The sequence below is a fragment of the Pistacia vera genome, unplaced genomic scaffold (genome assembly GCF_008641045.1).
Source record: "Pistacia vera cultivar Batoury unplaced genomic scaffold, PisVer_v2 Contig607, whole genome shotgun sequence".
NCBI lineage: Eukaryota > Viridiplantae > Streptophyta > Magnoliopsida > Sapindales > Anacardiaceae > Pistacia > Pistacia vera.
The window spans coordinates 134,644-153,580 of record NW_022196454.1 but is presented as its reverse complement, the minus strand read 5'-3'; the positions used below and the strand labels follow the sequence as shown (position 1 = coordinate 153,580).

The 18,937-nt window shown below is 33.8% G+C and overlaps 5 protein-coding genes and 2 non-coding genes across 8 annotated transcripts; 3 read left to right on the top strand and 4 right to left on the bottom strand.

Moving 5' to 3' along the window:
* The first annotated feature begins 723 nt into the window (after positions 1–723).
* LOC116110579 lies at positions 724–2,848 on the top strand. Its single transcript, XM_031396790.1, has 2 exons — positions 724–1,461; positions 1,975–2,848. Exons 1-2 carry the CDS (start codon positions 856–858, stop codon positions 2,332–2,334), a joined length of 966 nt encoding a protein of 321 aa, XP_031252650.1. The 5' UTR covers positions 724–855; the 3' UTR covers positions 2,335–2,848.
* A 908-nt stretch (positions 2,849–3,756) lies between these two features.
* On the bottom strand, positions 3,757–6,880 carry LOC116110585. The gene is made up of 9 exons (XM_031396795.1): positions 6,831–6,880; positions 6,451–6,578; positions 6,094–6,166; positions 5,418–5,500; positions 5,076–5,114; positions 4,588–4,658; positions 4,404–4,518; positions 3,977–4,100; positions 3,757–3,863 (listed from the first exon to the last, which is right to left on the bottom strand). The coding sequence occupies exons 1-8, from the start codon at positions 6,874–6,876 to the stop codon at positions 4,032–4,034; spliced, it is 624 nt and encodes a 207-aa protein (XP_031252655.1). The 5' UTR covers positions 6,877–6,880; the 3' UTR covers positions 3,757–3,863; positions 3,977–4,031.
* A 198-nt stretch (positions 6,881–7,078) lies between these two features.
* LOC116110582 (protein BUNDLE SHEATH DEFECTIVE 2, chloroplastic-like) lies at positions 7,079–10,249 on the top strand. Its single transcript, XM_031396792.1, has 5 exons — positions 7,079–7,237; positions 7,362–7,459; positions 8,325–8,388; positions 9,075–9,171; positions 9,928–10,249. The coding sequence occupies exons 1-5, from the start codon at positions 7,180–7,182 to the stop codon at positions 10,004–10,006; spliced, it is 396 nt and encodes a 131-aa protein (XP_031252652.1). The 5' UTR covers positions 7,079–7,179; the 3' UTR covers positions 10,007–10,249.
* A 1,074-nt stretch (positions 10,250–11,323) lies between these two features.
* Positions 11,324–11,396, bottom strand: TRNAR-CCU. Its single transcript has one exon. It is a non-coding gene; the product is annotated as a tRNA-Arg (tRNA).
* A 1,008-nt stretch (positions 11,397–12,404) lies between these two features.
* On the bottom strand, positions 12,405–15,055 carry LOC116110574 (heme oxygenase 1, chloroplastic). 2 transcript variants are annotated; one of them, XM_031396782.1, is made up of 5 exons: positions 14,390–15,055; positions 13,564–13,608; positions 13,233–13,456; positions 12,890–12,997; positions 12,405–12,688 (listed from the first exon to the last, which is right to left on the bottom strand). In XM_031396782.1, the coding sequence occupies exons 1-5, from the start codon at positions 14,817–14,819 to the stop codon at positions 12,596–12,598; spliced, it is 900 nt and encodes a 299-aa protein (XP_031252642.1). In that variant the 5' UTR covers positions 14,820–15,055; the 3' UTR covers positions 12,405–12,595. The 2 variants fall into 2 exon arrangements, with proteins under 2 accessions (XP_031252642.1, XP_031252643.1); XM_031396783.1 differs by lacking the exon at positions 13,564–13,608 and having other exon boundaries at positions 14,390–15,051.
* A 2,001-nt stretch (positions 15,056–17,056) lies between these two features.
* Positions 17,057–18,798, bottom strand: LOC116110583 (peroxidase 25). Its single transcript, XM_031396793.1, has 4 exons — positions 18,557–18,798; positions 18,204–18,383; positions 17,933–18,095; positions 17,057–17,840 (listed from the first exon to the last, which is right to left on the bottom strand). Exons 1-4 carry the CDS (start codon positions 18,773–18,775, stop codon positions 17,419–17,421), a joined length of 984 nt encoding a protein of 327 aa, XP_031252653.1. The 5' UTR covers positions 18,776–18,798; the 3' UTR covers positions 17,057–17,418.
* On the top strand, positions 17,097–17,178 carry TRNAS-GCU. The gene has a single exon. It is a non-coding gene; the product is annotated as a tRNA-Ser (tRNA).
* Positions 18,799–18,937: the final 139 nt, after the last annotated feature.

Here is an 18,937-nt window from a genome sequence, read left to right as displayed (position 1 = left end):
TTAAAATTTTATTTCACAAATACCCTATCTATTATAAAACTATCTCAATTATATCTAAAAAAATTTTAAACATATTATACGCGTCTTCAACCATATTAAATATAAAATGATTTTAAGCAATCATGAAAAAAAATTATTAAAATCTCATTTCTAGATAGAAGTGGAGCTACAATTTTTTTATCATTCAAGATGTTACAAAGAATAACGAAGAAGGATAAAAAGACTTTATTACATTTGAAATTATAAAATACTAATTAATAGAAAACAAATAAAGAAATCTTACCTTGTAATTAAAAAAACAAAACTCTCAAGTATTGGTAGAAGTTAGGGTATTTTTATGGGGCATATATATAAATTTATCATTTTAAAAAACTATCAAAACAGTACAGGTTGGATGTTTTAAAAACCGTTACTAAAAACCCCTCAAAATCATTACAGTGGTTTACCTTCAAAATCGTTACGGTAGTTTACTCTCATAACCACCATCATAAAACTCCCAAGGGCTAGAAAAAAGATATCTTAAATAAATTGTGGGCATTTTTTTACCTTTTACACAATTACGATTAATTAACATAGATTGATAGATAGAACCATTATTTGGGGTATCACTGTTAGTTTTTCAGACGAACGTAAATCGGTCCGAAAATCCCGTAATTAAAAAAAAAAAAAAAAAAAAAGGAGGGTCAGGGTGGCGATTAAATTAACTCGGGAATTTCTTAATTGTGAGTGGTAACTGGTAAGTGGCAAGTAAAGCAGGACGTTCTTTTTTCATCATAGCTGCAGTTGCACACTGTCAGTGTATGTCTCTTTGCATTCGCAGATCTAATCCAAAATTTCCCGGAAAATTAGTTCGTTATGGCAAATGCTTGGAAGAGAGACTCCAAACAATCAAGACTCCGCTTTCCCCTAATCCTCCTCTTATTCATATCCCTCTTTCTCCTCTTCATCTTCTATTTCTTTACTTCCTCAAACAACCCTAATTCTAATCCTTATCTTTCTGTGAAAACCCAATTTCAATCCTCTTCAATATCTCCTTTTAATTGCAAAAACTGCCCCCAATCCTACCCCATCATTGCTAACATTGTCGAAAATCTTAAATACCCCTTTATTTACTCTCTTCCCGATTTTGGAAAGTTGCCCGACAAGCCTCATAAAAACATTGTGAGGTTTTTGAAGGGGAAGCCCTTTAGGAAACCCGATATTTCCGAGACAATTCAGGAGGTTTTGGAGGGAATGAAAGACAAGAAAAATAAAGAGGGATTGGTTGTGGATGTGGGAGCTAATGTGGGGATGGCATCTTTTGCAGCTGCTGTTATGGGATTTAGAGTGTTGAGTTTCGAGCCTGTTTTTGAAAATTTGCAACGGATTTGTGACGGGATTTGGTTTAATAGAATTGAGGATTCGGTCACGGTTTTTGAGGCTGCTGTATCTGATCGGATTGGAAATATTACTTTTCACAAGGTACATTTTTCTACTCATATGTAAAATTTGGTGATTATATGAACTCATTACTTTTTGATTTTAGGAGTAGCAATTTATGTGGCATTAACAATCCTTAAAGTTTCTATCAGCAATTATATTCCTTGTTTAGCTTACTAAGATAGTTGATCTACATCGTTGGTGAAGTTTTGTGGCAATAGTGCGCAAATTTGTGATGCTAAATTGTAAAATAAATAATTTTGAATGTTTAATAATCAATTACCAAGACTCCTGCTTTGAAATTTTTGCAAGAGTTGATCGGGTATAGAGGCACTCATGCTTGTTTCTAGTTTACATAAATTTGGATGAACGTTATCCATCAATTTCTTTTTGTTAGGAATTGGTGTTTTCCACAAACTCCTAATCCTAAATTCCTCAACACTTTTATATGTTCTAGTGAAATTCTTTCTGATAGCTTCCATCACTTTCAACCATGTTTATTTAAAATCTTCAGTCTGTCATGCTGATTTTGTTAATCCTTATTTACACTACCAGTTGGTTGGTCGTCTTGACAATAGTGCTGTTTCGGCGACGGGAGCAAAGTTGGCATTCAAGTCCAATGAAGAAATTGCACTTCAAGTAAGGTCCATCCCTCTTGATGAAGTAATCCCACAGTCAGAGCCTGTGCTGCTCGTGAAAATTGATGTTCAGGGCTGGGAATATCACGTGTTAAAAGGAGCCACAAAGTTACTATCAAGAAAGAAAGGTGAAGCCCCCTACCTAATTTATGAGGAAGATGAGCGTTTGTTGCAAGCCAGCAACAGCAGTGCCAAAGAGATTAGAGATTTCCTATATAGTGTGGGTTATCACCATTGCTCGCAGCATGGTACAGATGCCCACTGCATCAAAGATTAATGAAAGTGGCATAATTTTGCATTGGGAAAGAGAATTTAACCACAGCACTGTTGATTTGCCTGTCTTCACTTGCCTGATGAACGGCAGTTGGATTCTTGCTGACCGCACGTAATTCTTTATTGTTTTAAGGGAAATATGTTTAACAGTAAAAGGTTTTGATGACACAATCCCACTGGTTTCTGACTGACATATATATATGGACTGAGCTTCAGACAGCAGCTCCTGAACTGCTCAGAGCAACCACCTGCTGTAGGAGACTTGGAGTTTATAATTCAAGTGAAGGGGAACTTAGGATTAGATCCAACACTGTTGAGCTTGCATCCTGGTTAAAATTTTGGTCCATTTATATGCTTGTATTTTTCCATCGGTTCTGTTGGATGTGTATTTTTGAGCATTTATATATTCTGTTTATATGTTCTGTTGGATGGCCTACATATACTGTTTCATCGAACTTTTTTAGTGAACACAAATGAAGCTATAGATCAACGATTACTTTGTGTTATTTTTTCATCTAGATTCCTGTTTCCTATTTCATTGAAATTGTTATTTCCATTCTGTTCTATTTTTTTTTTTGAATGGTTAGAGGCGTAATAATGTCCTCAGACAAGGTATGGTTCACTCGCGAATTATTCACCCTTGTGTAATGATATGGCTGTGCAACAATACTGAGTGGCTAGTACTTGTTTCAGAATTGTGCGTGGAACCCTTTAATCATTTAACGGTTTTCGGCAGGTACCTCAGAAGGAAGTTAGACAGTAGAATCTTCTAAGATGATGAATAGAAAAACATTATTACTCTTCCTAATTTATGAATCTCAACAGGGAAAAATGGTATTACTTCTGAAGTTGGGAGAGTATTATTATCCCTTCCATCGGTTTAGAGGAACACAAGTATTGTTATCTCCAAAGAATAATGGGCAACTCCATGTTTCTACTGTCAAACAAAACTTTCTTGGTCCGTCGTAAAAGAAACATGGGGCAAGACTGTCAATGGCATATACTTACATTTGTAAAGCCGGCATCTTGAATCATCATATCGGGTATGCAGAATGGGACTATTATCCAAGTAGATTTGAAGCTTAGTTAAATACGAATCCGAAACAGAAAAGAAGAAATCTTCTGAATATAAAACAGTCAAATAACCAGATTGCTGGGATTTTCTATCATAAAAGAAACCCAAACTAAGATTTAAACTTATTTTCCTTTCTCCTATTTACTTCTTGAAAGCTCACTAAGTTTCCGGATTTCAAGCATGGTAAGCCAAGTTAGCACCATAAAAATTTAATTTGATGAATAAATAACATAATTAAGCGCAGATGAGGAATTTTTTACAACACCTAGAAATCCCAGTGTATGCACAATAATATTTGATTTTTTGTTAATCATATACACTTTCAATGAAGGATTTACTAACAACTGTACCTCACCTCAATAAAATAATATTTTATTATATTGATTGATCCGACTCATACACAGTCCGGATACAATAAAACATATGTAGCTTCAAATGAGGGGCAAGGCATTTATGTCCTGCAAGAAAAATGAATACATGAACGAAAGAGGAAAAGCAGACTTCTTAAAATTTAATTCTGATCTTAGCTAACACATTATATGAATGTAAGATGCTGACAGAAGTGTGATACCTAATTATTTGATGCTTGTGCCCTCACAGTCAGAGTCACAAGCCAGACTGTAAGACTATTTTGGCCCACTAGTTTTTGAAGGGCCGGCTCTCTCCACCATAACATCATATAGTTGCTTGCCATTCTATTTTCAACATTGAAAAACAGCACAAATCAAGCATTGCATTACAGAAGTATCAGCACTCTAAGTTCATTACCCTAGTAAGATAATAACTGAACTCTATACCTCATATTTTAACTTCAATTTTTAAGATTTAATATTCCAAATTCAGATAAAAATTCAAGTTTTTAGCCACCCTCCCTGTTAAGCTGTAGGCCCATTTCAGAGGTTAGATCAGCTTAACTGCCACTTGCAGAAGAAAGGAAGATACTTAAGAATAAGCAAATCAGTAATGAATCCAATTTTTGCATCTACTGATATACTTACAAAAATTACTGGGAAGAAGTGAACTTGTCCTTCCGGCTTTGTTTGTGTCTCTTTAAAATACACCAGAATGGGGAAATTTGGCCACCAAAGCTCCCAATTCACAAAAGTTGAGTATCTGAAGAAAAATAACTTAATAAGTTGCCTACATTTTTCCAAAGTTGGGTGGGAGAGAAAGAACACTTACTTCCAACGGTTTTTCCCCCCTACAAAGACATTTTCACCTGAATCATCAAGTTGCTCCCCTACTTTGACCTCCTACAACCATAAACATCATATAAAGTAAAAAGAATTTTGGAGGATAGCTGAAATATGCAGGAAATAAGAAAAATTTAAAAAAAAAATAAACACAAAAGAAATTCAAAAAAGATTAATTAATCTGGTTCTCTATGTATCCCTCACTGACATATGCATGTGCGCATAATCAAACACTTCTCTTGAATATCACAATTGATCATAATGAACTGATATTGTCTCTCGCGTACAGTGCACTAAAAAGAAGAAAAATAGAAAGAAAGAAAGAGGATAAGAATAAACTTATATAGATTAAACACAAACACTCAAGCTAGTAGAAACTATCACCTATGATTCATTCAACAGAAAGTTTGATTTTTAAAAGATCACTCCATCTAATTTAATGCACAAATCCAACGTTGGAAAACTGAGTGTACTGACCAGAGCTTCATCGTCAAAGACAAATCTCACTCGTGTAGTCTGGAAGAAGGGAGCAAGTGTTAGCTGGATTCAGTTAAAGAAGAAAAAAGTAATATAGATATCAAAATGCAATACATGACAAAAGGAGGATAGGTGTTTTATTAAACAAAGTAATTCTTGAACATAACATTGAATGCATACTTATCCTTTATCGGTGGGAGAATCTCAACTAGATAATTCTTACAAGTTAATATGCATCTATTAATGGGATCAAAGATGGTTGGCATGATTACTGACTAGACATTTTCAAATTTAGATTTTTGAAGGTCCGCTTCTTAACTGTGAATTTCCAGTTATTGTTACCTGGAACAGCAGCAGTAATCCAAGGAGTCCAACAGGTGCAGCAGGTAATAAATTATCATTATAAGCTAACCCACCAGCTAGACCTGTTTCAGTAAACATGATACATCATATATATCAAAATTTACAGCATAAATACAATCTTGTTTAGGAAAGTAAGAATGTTTAACAGACAATGATCAAGGTGAACGGGTTCATCAAGGTCTAACCACTATGATTGGGTCAATGATAAGAAAGGTGAGTTTTATTTTGTATAGAAGTAACACAAAAATATAGGCAGAAAGCAAACTTAATAAAATCACTTGTTTCTCAGATTTGACACACTATCTACAAATCCAAATTTTATGCTGACACATTGAAGATGTAAATGTAAGACTAGCTTGAATGCATTGGAACATGTAAACTTGGCAGTGGTACTAGCTACTACACCATCTACATCTTCATGAGTACATGTAAACATTGAAGATATTCGTGAATTATCATAGTCGTAGTTTTGATGCTACTTAGAATTCAAGAAAATTAAAAATTATAAAGAAAAATAAAAGTTGGTGTGCACTTTCACAATTTCAATATCATTCATAAACTCTTTATTGACAGATCCTTGTAACTAGTTAACTACATATCTCAGAAGAGGCCGTAAGCCATAAAGGAAGCACAAAAAAGAATCACTGTTACCTACCAAGTAGTACAATTGGAATTCGATAATCAGGTTCAGGAATCACAGTCTCTCTTTTCTTGACCTTCCTTCCAAGCTGACAAACATGCAAATAATAAAAAATAAACAGAATAAAAATTGATCAATATTGAAACTCATTATCCAAGTTTTTTAAGGACTCAAAAGTAAGCTTATAAAATCAATCTAATAAAAATTCTTATTTCTGGAACCAATGTTCTACCAGCTGTTTTGGGTAATCATTTTTCTATTTGATGTAACTTACTGAAAAGTCCAACAGATAAGGTCATTAAAAATTAACCCAAAAAAAAAAAAAAAAAACAATTGAAGAAATGTATAAGCAAAGGGCGTAGCATTATAAACCACTGAGGCGACCACAACTCTGCCTCCACGGATGCTACCAATTTCTCTTCTCAAAAAACTCTGTTTATATATAACTTTCTCATAAAATGAGCTACTGCAACTCCTCGCATATAGCCCCACTTCCCTTCCTGTTCGTTAGCACATGATTAGTCCCATACAACTTCAAATTTCATATGAATGTATAAACACCACTGTGAACAGCTTAACATTTCCCGATGCAATTGTTTTTAACTATTTGTCTCAACAAAATTAACGAGAATGCAACAAAATTTGTAAGAAATATATTAAAGAAAGCACCAGAGAAGTTACAAGAACAAAACAGTACTAGAACATTGGCAAATTTACAATTTTGATGATTAAGAAAAAGCTTAAATGCTTACTTTGTGAAGAGAGAAGGATAGGACTTGATAAGAGAGCGCAAGCCATTTTCTGTTTTTGAAACATTTTTTTTGGGTTTTTCATGATAATGTGATGTTAATTGACGGATATGCTCTTGTTGTCATTCTTAAAACGACATCCTTGAAACTGTAAACGACCTCGTCTGATCACCTTAGGAAAGGTTATTTAAGTAATTCAATGAGAAAATTGTCCCTTCTCTTCGGTGTGTAGGGTGAGGTAGCCTTATCTAGTGATGGCTGTATTTATTCGTTACCACCACCAATACAAAAACATAAAGCAGAATTCTTTCACTTCTCAATATACAAAGAAGTAACAAAAACTCTGTCGAGAATGGCAAACTCCCTTTGTTTCTCCCCCGTTTGTTCCTTCAAATCCCCGAACAAGCCAGGTATGGACATACATATGCATATGCATGTATTTCGATATGAATATTTTTCACATTAATTGCTGTATTTAATTTTACTTGATTATATGTTTTTGAAAAATATTTCCCCTTTCGTGTTGTTTGTTAGGTATAGCTATCGACAATTCAGTTGCTCGAAAGTCTATCCGGGTGAATGAAGTGTTTCACAACTCAAGAACTGCCAAAATTCGATCTTTAGAGGTTAAGGTAAAGAATTTGTTGTCTTATTTATTAGAAGTTGTTTCATTTGTAGATTTTATCCAACTTCAGCTCGCTACCTTTTGAACGGTGCAAACTTTCCAATTTGTTTGTTGAACTTGAATTCACTGACAAATAAGTCTAGGTTCAATTCTCCAACAATGTTACTAATTGGCTCAACCCATTTGGGTAATTGCCAATTAGGATAGCGAAGAGGTGGCTTGAAATCACCAGGTTTAGTTGAATGGTGCATTGCATATGGGCTATTTAATCTTTCGTGAAACTTAATGAATGCAAGTAAGCTGGTAACAAAGGTTGATAGCCTGACAGACACCGTAAAAACTCATATCTCTATTCTAGGATTGGAATCACTAGAATGTTACCCATACTATTAAGGCAGGATAGATGATGTGTCAAGAAGGGAAACTAGAGGCAAAGATTCTCTATATATGTGATACCAAAATACATAATAGAATTTGATATGTTCAGGTGGTAATGCGATCTAAGCTTGAATTATAAATCAATGCACTTGCTGTTTCAGACCTTCATGGGATGAGTAGAGGTGTTAAGCAGTTGGTTAATAATTTGGTGCAGCAGCAAGGAGTGGTTTCATTATTGTTGGTGGTGCAAAAATTCTAGGAAGGACAATAAATATAGATTGAAACTTTTTAATAATATTTGGTTGCCTGTGACATTAACGTAGATCCAGAACAAATGGGTAGCAAAATTCTATACCTTGTTGTGAACAACTAAGATGTAGCACTGCAATAGGTACTATGTTTTATAGTTCAGTTGGATTACACTGATCTGAAATTTCGGTTATCTTCCTTTGTAATTATTTGACTGCAAGTTCTCTTTCATTTTGGCTCAACAGGCTGCAGATAGCAATCAAAGCGCCAAACCAAGGAGCATAGTCTGTGCTGACTGTGAAGGAAATGGTAAGCAGAGTATTGCTTGTCAATTACCACTTTAGTGTTATCTTGATGTTTGAGACTAGATGCTTTGTTGATATTCTCAGTCGTTTGATTCATGATGTTTGAGCCTGAAATAGTTTCTCATATATATCAGCATTTAGTGATATTACTCTACTTTTATTTTCTTTTCATTTTGTTTCTTTTCCTTTCTTTTTTCCGTTTCTCCTTGTTATATATTTTCTGCGTGTGGAATGGTGCATAATTTCAATACTTCATGTTGGAAAGAGTCAATGACAGACTAGAAACATATATTCAATTTACTTCATAATGAGTCATTGCATATGGCATCAGGGGTATAAAGTTATCCGTTTTCTCCCAGTCTCTGTGATGTCTCCCTCTGGAGTGTTTAAACGTTTGTTTTTAACACCTCAAAAGTGATCCTTGGATATGGGTCACTGATCTGGAAGTACAGTTGTTCTCATCCTTGTGCTGGTGGTTTTAAATCTATTTTAGTCTTTTTAGATTTGCTTCCCATTCTTGTAAAAAGGTTTTACATTGTTACCATACATCAGCATTTTGCCAGTATCATTTTCAGGTTCTTGGGGTGAAAATTAATTTATTTCTTTTCTTGTTTATTTTCTGAGATTACCACCAATATATAGTTATAACTTATAGCTCATATACTGTGTAATCTCCTATAAAACTACCAGGTGCCAAACAATGTTCTCAATGCAACGGTACTGGAGTTAATTCTGTGGATCATTTCAATGGACAGTTTAAAGCCGGCGGATCATGTTGGCTTTGCAGGTACTGATGTAAAACTGTGTTTTTCTTTCTTAATTCTTGGTTTTTAAGGTTCTCATCATAATAGTTTCACAATACCATCAAAGAAATTAAGTTTCTTTCTTTTTTCATTCTTCCAACCCTCTCATTTTTTCTTTTTTCCTTCTTAGACTTCAAAATTTTGGGATTTCTCTCCGGTTTGCTTGACTGAATAGTTTTTATGTAGGAAGTAATCTACTATGGTAATGTCTTTGTTGTAACAAAACATAGTTTCAAACCTACAAAACCATGGATTTTCCACTTTTTAATTTTTTCATTATTTTTATTTTCTTTGTCACCATGAATTCCGTAAGTTAAGGTCATTGTAGACTATAAAGAGGAGTTCTTCCATTTGTCCCTTTTCATGCATGTATTTTATTGACGTAGTATCAGAGTCATTATGGTATCTCATTCAAGTGCACTGAAAACAATCCATTCCAATTATGGTAAAATTGTTGAAACATAGAGAACATAATGTGAGGTTTTCATTTAGATTCAAAACCTGGAAAGTATTGTATAATAGGCACTGATCTCTTCTATATGATAGTTTACAACAAATCACTCTGAGTTATCAACGTTTACATCAAGCTATTTATATGCTATGAATGAATTTGTCAAACTTCTTTTCCTGACTTTTATGATCTGAAATTTGCTTCCATGCAGCCTCCTATTTAGATTGTACTATTGTTTATTTTTTGGATTTAACGAGCATTTGATATTATTAAATACATATTGTTGCAGAGGGAAGAGAGAGATTTTGTGTGGGAATTGTAATGGAGCTGGGTTTATTGGTGGATTCATGAGCACATTTGATGAGTAAGAGGTAGTAAAATTGTGTCTGCCTGCCAAGCTATGTGTTAATTAGGTTCTGTTATGTTCGTACGTTGAATGGCAGTCATATAATACATCATACGACAGTTCCAGACGTATGAAAAAAGTCTTGTACCATTTATTTGGAGTGGAATTTCCAAATTTTCCAAACCAACCAGGATATGCTGAAATTTTGTAATGTTGATGATGTATTTGTTTACCTATTTTCAGTATCGATGATGTAATTCAAGTATTTTCTGCATTCAAATTTAATCTGAATTGAGAGTTGTTCGTGTAGATTTTGGCTCACTTCCTTCAATTAAATACTTAATTGACACAGAGAACTAATATGGTCTACAAGTCCACAGTTCACTTGAACGAATTAGGAATGTAGAAAACCAGTCCAGTAAACTTGGAATACGCTCAAAAGTAAATATTGAGAAAGCCATATATTAGCCCTAGTTCTCATGCCAAAGAAATCTTATTCCTTAAAATACTCTATTTAAAACTTTTAAAAGAAGTTATTGTTCTTATGACACTTCATAATTTTATAGTATCTTCAAGAACATAATCAATAAATGACTAAGTTTAGAAACTGGGACTACTAAACAATAAAAGCAATAAATAAAATTGAATGTGTTAACAGATCGTGCAGCGAAAAACATATTTTCAAGATAAATAATATAGGATTAAAATTATACTACATAAAGAGACACAATATTTACATGGTTCGACATAATCCGTCTACATCTATAGAAAAAAGAAATCTATTATAGTTTCATGAACACGATATATAAGAGTACACAACACTATAAACCTAGTATATAAAACAAAACGGAAACTATTCTAGTTTATAATCACGCTCAACCTAATAACTAAAGTGGAAACGATCCTAGTTTCTAAGACACTCTTCCCATGGTGTTTAATAACCCTTACATCAAATATTCTGTATTCTCATATTCTCTCATTCTCTCGTAACCTTGAATTGATTATCAATCTTATATTTATAGGTAGTATATGGGATACTCTATTCCTAATAGGATTTATATTTCAATTCCTAATTGGACTCTCATAATTCTATTCCTATTTATAATTATATTTTTTACTATAAAGTTTTTCTAAAGACATACAATTTTACTTGGGAATAAATAGGAAAATGAGCTACAATATCCCAAGAGAATGCAAATCAGAAAATTAAATAAAAATAAAAACATATGTCGGAAGAAACTAATGAATATTAAATAAAATAAATGAGAAAAAATAAATAAACTAATGAATATAAAGTATAAATAAATAAAATAAATGAGAAAAGTAAAATATAAATAGACGCGCCAGGTAGGGGTCGAACCTACGACTTTCTGCTTAGGAAACAGACGCTCTATCCACTGAGCTACAGGCGCCGCTTAATATTTAAAAACAATTTAAATTATTTATACATGTTTACACAATTGTCCACCCCACGTGATTAATGGAGAAATCAAAATGATGTCTTATTTAAATGATGAAGTTAAAAATCTGTGTTATAATGTGTTAGATTTGGGAAGACACCTGGTTAGTGGTTCCTTTGGAGCTTGAGGGATTTGCTTTATGCATGAATGAATGTTTCTAGGTTGACGTAGCTAAGTTTGCCCTCGTTAGAAGAACACTTGTACCAAACTGTTTTTGAACATATAAGTCTTCTTTTTAACAGTAAAAGCGATCTCCAAAGGGAACCCAGGTCCCATTATCATTTCATTGACAAAATTTTCGGATTTAAAGTATTGACATGATTCATTTAATGTGCCTATTCTTTCACTTAAGGAACAAATTAGCATGGTCGAAAACAACAACTTTCATTTCATCTCTATTTGACTCATACAGTGGTCAGTAGCCATTACATTCAGAAACTTGACTCCAGACTTTTCTAAAATTTCATCTTTTAACTCTAAACATCAATATTTTGGGTTCAACATTGGTTTAGGTCCAAACGGAACTACTCTAACCTTCTATACTATACTCTGGGTGCTCTCTCAGTCCAAGGACCCTGGGAGAGAGAGAGCAGCTGGCGCAAGCAATTGAAGCGGAATGGCCAACAATGTCAAAAACCTATGAAGAATCAATATCTGTAACTCAATTTACAGTTACATATAACAATAACATATATTCTAAGTAGTTGAATTGAATTTTGCCACTGCTCCAAATATTACTCTTCTGTAAATTGCACATACATATATCAGAATTATCTGGCTCCTGCTTATAAGAATGTTGGAAGGCCTCAAAGAGAGATCTCCAAAAATATTCTAGCCTCTTGTTACATGGCCTTTCTTAGCTTTTCCATAGACCAACCATCCACATAGAATATAATTAATACAATGGCCCAAATATCAATCGAGGGCACAAAAGATCACGAAAAATTAGATACCCATCCATAAATGGTTAAACCAAAGTTCATAGATTGAATCATATCTTGAATAAGAGTTTGGCTTATGCACAACCATAGTAATTTAATGTTTTGTGAAGTTACAGGAAAAAATAAAAGGGTTTTAAATATCAACAAGAATGTTAAGGCTTGCGCCATTACTTACACAAGGTCACAAAGACTGCAAAGCAGTCATCCATATCATGATAATATTAGACGAAGGATCTCCCCTGAATGCTTGAACGATTTTTCTGTTTCATCCAGACAATGGTTCTTCTCCTCTCTAGTCCAGCTCTGAGTAATCCCACATATAAATACATGTATTAGTTCACTATATTGATAAGCAATAAAAATTTATCCATCTGTGTTGTCAAATTTAAAAATTAGTATGGAAAATTTATTCAATTAAGATTTAAATTTATAGATGAAAATGGACTGTTCAATCAAAGGAAAAGCAAGGTTGACAGAAGAATATGCAATAGAATAGCGACTTACCTCTGCAACTTTATTCAGCTTGTCTCTTACATTCTGCAAAAGTTGGGAAAGTTCACCATCCCATTTATAGAATTCCAATTCCTTGTTATCAAGTATCTTCTCGGCAACCTAGTATAGAAAGAAAAGGAGAATAAAAGTAAGCAAAGATAAAAAGATAATACCTAACCCGGCAGCATGCCAAGTAATCTATAAAATTATACAAGCTGAGCACAACAGAAACTAGGGGCAGTTCCGGTGTCATGTCTAACACAGATTGTGCATGTTAATCCTGTGTTCACAAAACTGTTCTCATGCCAGACACACATACATAAATAATATCAAAGACACATTTTTAAGCTAATACCTTTTTCCCAATCATTCGACCACCAGCTGAGTGGGCAAAATATATGTTGTAGAAGTGGCAAATAAAAGCTTGAGGATCCTTCTCTGACAATTCCTTAAGATACTGTGCATAGGTAATACCAGGAGAAGATGGTTCTGGAATGGTATACCCATGCTCTTTGAACCACTCCAAATCTTTTTCCAATTTTTCAGACCTTTCCAGTCCTGTGTTTCTGAACTCAGCATCTACATTGAAGTAATGTAGCAAATTATAAATTAGGTTAGGCATGTAATATGACACACAAAAAAATAACCAGTCTTAACAGTCAACACGTGCAACACCCCCAATTTACCTCTCTTTTCTTTACCAATGAGAAGACAAAAGCAGATAGCAAATACTAATTAAGATTCCATAAAAAAAAATTTAGCAAAATATGGTTCATAATTAGCACTGCACAGCTATACGAAAGGATATCCCACCAAGATCTAGCAGTTAAACATCAAACTCTACTTCAGTTCAAGAATTGAACAACTAGAACAAGCAAAAAAAAAAAAAAAAAAAAATTAATTTTCTCTGTGGTAAATCACACTCTGTTTAATGAGGATTCAGGAGGCCCATTCGCAGTTTAAGAATAAAAATTGCATACTTTGCATGGAAACCTGCTGCAAAGTGGACAATGAATAAATTTAATCAGAGAGGACCTTTGTAAATTATAAAATTGATAGGAGTTACAGAAATTCATCCAAGAAGAATACTTCAAACAATAAAGAGGGAAGAAGGGAAAAAGTGCTAGAATTAAAAAATCATCCTATATTTCTCCGTTTTCCCTGTAGAAGAAGTTGAGGAGAAGGCATTAACTATTTCCTTTAGGAAGGCTCTATGATTTACTAGAAGAAATAAAGCCCATTTTTTTAAATAAAGCCAAAAATACAGAATCAAATATCACGCAGATTTGTGATCCCACATAAATGAAGACTAAATCAAACCTACTTCTTATGACAGAAAAAACACAAGTACCAAATTCTCTTAAGCACGTTCTGAAATTCATAATGATAAAACAACCTTAACAAAAACTTGGTGGCACTAAAACTACCTTAAACCCTATACTAAACACAATTGTAAAACCAACACAATCATATTCAAAAACATCAACAACTACGAAACCATGAAAAACTCACAAATTGGAATGGGGGCTTCTTGAATGATCCCTTCAAGAGTATCATAAACCAGCTTGCTATCAACAAGAAACCTGAGGTATCCATCAACTGAAGGCTCCCATTTAGTTACAGGACGCTCCTCAGGCTCCTTGACCTCCTTCTCTCCTTCTTTAGCCTGGTCTCTGGTATGCAATTTCATTGCCACAAACCTCATCTCCTCCACAAACCCCTTTGCCTCTCCTGGGTAACGCTTTCTTGCCTTCTCAGCAGTTGCTGCGGACACCACAACGACCCCGTTTCTCGGAGGCATTCTAGCAATTTTGTATGATTGAAACTGAACTGGCAAGAAACTGGAACCGAAAGCACTAGGTTTGGCGTTGGCGTTGGTGGTTGTGAGGTGAGGTCTGATTAAAAAAGATTGGGACTGAGAAATTGAGGTAAGAGACGCCATTGGAACGTTGAAAACTAATCAGTTTGGTTTGAGAAGAAAGAGTGTACGGCAACGATGAAGTGACAAAAACGAAAAAAATATAGCAAGAGTGGGTTCAATTACCCTTGAAGCCAAAGCTACGGATATATGTAAATAGACAGATATCAATAATTTTTAATATAAAATTAATAAATAATTAATGGGGTCTTTGCTTATGGGGGTGAGTATGGTCTCTCTGGCGTTGGTTTCCAATTCTATCTATCAATATTCAATACTAACCTTCGCCAATGGATTTTATAATTTTCTATTAAATAATTATTATGGAAACTGAGAATTTCGTCAGGGTAATGTCATGCCAGGTGGCCTTGTTTTAACGACAACGTTTTCGAAATAAGCGGAGCACTGCTGGGTAAACACGTAAAACGACTACGTTTGTTTTGTGGTGTTGTGCGGTGTGCCGTGGACAACATGGAGATGTGTGTGGAATGTTAAGTGTTGGAAGTTTCTTTTCCTTCTAATTTAAACGACTGCATTTTTGCCGGGATTCTGTCCTTCAATCAAATGGTCGGGACAATTATGTCGGAAACACGAATTTTAAAAGAGTAAACGACTTTTTCACATTCAAATAATTATTTAAGATACTTTTCTATTTTCAGTTTTTAAAATATCATTTTATTATTTTAATTTATATTCTTATTTTTTATTTTGGTATCGTTATGACATCATATTATTATCATTCTCTTTTTCAATTATCACTCATCAAAACCTCTTAAATTTATCGAATGGTTACAGCACATTTCCATCAAAATCCAACATTTCATCACCAAAAGACTCATCAGCCTCATTTCTTCAAAAATCTTGATAGTTTATACGAGTTTACTCTTTGTTCATAATAAAATAATATTTTAAAAATTTGTCAGTGAAAAAGTGTCATTAAACCATTATTTAGGTAGAAAAAAGTCATTAACACGTTTTAAAATGCAAAATAGTAGACAAAGTTTTTTTAATTATGGTTAAATTTTAACGATCTGAATTAAAAAAAATTACTACCCAGTAAATATTTAATAGAAGTGCATTTATTTAAGAAATAAAACTTATTATAAAAACAAAAAATGTGAAAACGCAAAAAAATAAAATGAATAATGCTTAAAAAAACCAACAGAAATAAAAAAACTAAAAAAAGAGAAATCAATAAATATTTAAATTTAAGACATGTTTGGCATGTNATTAAGATTGGGATTTGGGAGAGAAGATTTTAAGTTATTAAGATTGAGATTATGGAGGCAAAGATTAGGGAGGCAAAGTTTTTGGAGGCAAAAGTTCATTCTGTAACCCAGCGCGAAAAAATTTCAGAAATTTTTTTTTTTTTTGTTTTAGTTGTCTGATGTGGCAAGTGACTGACGTGGCAGATAAATTGACACTGCCACGTCAGACGCCACATCATGTTGTAGGTTGATTAGTAAAAATTTGGAGTATGCATAGTATAATTGATAGTTTTTTACTTAATGTTTTTTAAATATTATTTTATTATTTAAATTTATACTTTATTTTCAGTTTTTATAACGAATATTTTGTTTTCAATTATGGTATCGTTACGACATCATACCACTATCATTCTCTTCCTCAATCATCATTCACCAAAATCTCTCAAATTTTATTCTTGTCAATCTCGCCAATCGTCAGTAATCAAATAGCTAGAGTTTGAACAACTGACATTTCTAAGTCAAATTCCCATCAAAATCCAATCTTTTATCACTAAAAGACTCATCAGCCTCCCCTCTTCAAAAACCTCAATAGTCTATACCGAGTTTACTTTATGTTTGTAGTCATAATATAAATTTGGGTAATAAAATAATATTTTAAAAGTTTATCGGTAAAAAAAGTATCATTAAATCATTATTTAGGTAGGAAAAATTCATTAACTTGTTTTAAAATACAAAATAGTAGACAAAGTTTTGTTAATTATGGTTAAATTTTTAACGATCAAAATTAAAAAAATATTACTACCCAGTAAATATTTAATAGAAGTGCATTTATTTAAGAAATAAAACTTATTATAAAAACAAAAAATGTGAAAAAAAAAATCAATAATGCTTAAAAAACCAAAAGAAATAAAAAAACTAAAAAAAGAGAAATCAATAAATATTTAAATTTAAGACATGTTTGGCATGTGACAGAACATCATAACAAATCCTGAGCAAATAGAGTCAGGGGTGGATAATTCTCATTAGAATATTATATAAATCTTGTTGCTTTCTTACATAGAATATTATATTTTCAAACACTCCTATTACAGACGTCGCTTTGGCCGAGTGGTTAAGGCGTGTGCCTGCTAAGTACATGGGGTTTCCCCGCGAGAGTTCGAATCTCTCAGGCGACGGTTTATTTATTTATTTTTTTTTTTTTTTACAGTAAGTAATGTCCTTCTCTTGAACTGATATTCGCCGCAAGCAACATATTCCTTATTCACCTAAATGGCTAAATTAACCGTAGTTATAATAGTTGCATCAGTGGAATCACATCACTTCTGTAATCCTTATACAATATCTCAATAGAATTTCTGCACTCCCACTTTAACGCTTAAATTAAACACTGGTTTATTTTGCCCTTTAATTTGTAATTAATTGAACTTTGAACATATCTTCCTAATCTCTCCATCTCTACCAGTCTTGACTTCTATGCTACTCATTTTGATCATAGCTTTTGGAAATTCATGATCAAATCTAAGTCCCAGTAATCCTCTTATGGTGCCCGCATAGTTCTCCACGACACTACGTGTGACAGAATCCCCCCACAACCTTTGGTCCGACTCTAGAACTCCTTTACCATCTCGTATATTCTTAAAAAAGCTCACATCAAAATCAGTCTGGCTATCTATGTCCAACGCAACACGTTTTGAACCGTCGCCACCATTGGGACAAAGGGTTTGGAGTTGTGCCAAGAACGACTGGTTTATTGTAGGATCTGCACTGCCTGTTTTTGTGAAGTTGTACAGACGATATCGGAAGAATAAACAGTCTGTTTGCCCTATGGTATGTGCTCCTGTCATATAAACCCGTATTATGTATTATACTGCTGATTCCATTTAAAAGTAACTTAAAGTGGTAGATAAAGAGGGCACTAATACTACGTACCGACCAGTGTTACAAGATCGTGATCGTCAAGGCCTTTGGCAGCAAATTTTTGCCTCTGGACAGCGACGGAATCAAGAGGTGAAGGCAAATTGGAGGCTTGGGATGATGAAGAAACTCTGCCATCTCTTCTACCAGTTGGCACTTTCCAGCTTGGACCATCACTCTGAATAAAAGTGTATATATATATATATATATATATATAGAAATATGAGTAGTCACTTAAATCAGATTGAGCATGCGTAAAAATCAAGCACGTGAGTTGAACAAGTACCAAGTCAACGGCATCACGAGCAGCAAGTGCTAATATATCAGCACATGACACTACACCAGGGCACAAAGCCTCTAGTTGTGTTTTTGCATCATCGATTACTTCAAATCCTCTTAATCCGAGATTTGGCAACGCGTTTCTCTCAGCCGAAGACCCCGCAATCAACACTGAGCCATCACAACCCTGCGTAAAATATACCCATGTCCACGTCACTTCAATTAATTACTAGTAGAACCATATGCATACCTCATTTAAGCCTCACTGATAGCTATAAAATATTTCATTCTGAATTTCTTTATTTATATTACAGTATGTATAAAAAGAAACAAAAGTAAGGAGGAGATGATGAAATCAACCTGCACGAAGCAGTCATGGAAATGAAGCCTTAGTAAACCTGGTGCTACGGTGGGATCTTTGTTGAAGTGTGATGTAACTGTAGACCTGACAACCACCCCAGCCTTTGGGCATGAAGAAGAATAAAACCCAGGTCTCAATCCTCCTTGGCTTTGTACTGACAAAACCATCACCAATATCACCACCAGGAAATATAAACACATGCCTTCCATTTGTAGCATTAACAATTTGAAACGAATCTCGAGTTGGGTACCAGCAATTTGTAGCACAACCTAGTAGCTATACATACATATATATATGACTATATGTGCTTAACTGGTTGTCCACTTCATTGATGTTTTGGTCTTCACATTACCATGCACTTTATGTAGTGGAGACGCGTG

What these genes read in the sequence shown, in the direction of transcription:
- LOC116110579 (XM_031396790.1), top strand. Translation starts at nt 856, where the DNA reads ATGGCAAATGCTTGGAAGAGAGACTCCAAACAATCAAGACTCCGCTTT. An exon ending in GAAATATTACTTTTCACAAG is followed by an intron (nt 1,462 to 1,974) that starts GTACATTTTTCT and finishes TTACACTACCAG; the next exon opens with TTGGTTGGTCGTCTTGACAA.
- LOC116110585 (XM_031396795.1), bottom strand. Translation starts at nt 6,876, where the DNA reads ATGGCTTGCGCTCTCTTATCAAGTCCTATCCTTCTCTCTTCACAAA. An exon ending in TATCCTTCTCTCTTCACAAA is followed by an intron (nt 6,579 to 6,830) that starts GTAAGCATTTAA and finishes GCTAACGAACAG; the next exon opens with GAAGGGAAGTGGGGCTATAT. An exon ending in GAGTTGTGGTCGCCTCAGTG is followed by an intron (nt 6,167 to 6,450) that starts GTTTATAATGCT and finishes CATGTTTGTCAG; the next exon opens with CTTGGAAGGAAGGTCAAGAA.
- LOC116110583 (XM_031396793.1), bottom strand. Translation starts at nt 18,775, where the DNA reads ATGCTACAAATGGAAGGCATGTGTTTATATTTCCTGGTGGTGATATTG. An exon ending in TCCATGACTGCTTCGTGCAG is followed by an intron (nt 18,384 to 18,556) that starts GTTGATTTCATC and finishes TATTTTACGCAG; the next exon opens with GGTTGTGATGGCTCAGTGTT. An exon ending in CGATCTTGTAACACTGGTCG is followed by an intron (nt 17,841 to 17,932) that starts GTACGTAGTATT and finishes TTTATATGACAG; the next exon opens with GAGCACATACCATAGGGCAA.
- LOC116110582 (XM_031396792.1), top strand. Translation starts at nt 7,180, where the DNA reads ATGGCAAACTCCCTTTGTTTCTCCCCCGTTTGTTCCTTCAAATCCCCG. An exon ending in CAAATCCCCGAACAAGCCAG is followed by an intron (nt 7,238 to 7,361) that starts GTATGGACATAC and finishes GTTGTTTGTTAG; the next exon opens with GTATAGCTATCGACAATTCA. An exon ending in TGCTGACTGTGAAGGAAATG is followed by an intron (nt 8,389 to 9,074) that starts GTAAGCAGAGTA and finishes TAAAACTACCAG; the next exon opens with GTGCCAAACAATGTTCTCAA.
- LOC116110574 (XM_031396782.1), bottom strand. Translation starts at nt 14,819, where the DNA reads ATGGCGTCTCTTACCTCAATTTCTCAGTCCCAATCTTTTTTAATCAGA. An exon ending in AGAAGCCCCCATTCCAATTT is followed by an intron (nt 13,609 to 14,389) that starts GTGAGTTTTTCA and finishes AATCTTAATTAG; the next exon opens with TATTTGCTATCTGCTTTTGT. An exon ending in AGCTGAATAAAGTTGCAGAG is followed by an intron (nt 12,689 to 12,889) that starts GTAAGTCGCTAT and finishes GGGATTACTCAG; the next exon opens with AGCTGGACTAGAGAGGAGAA.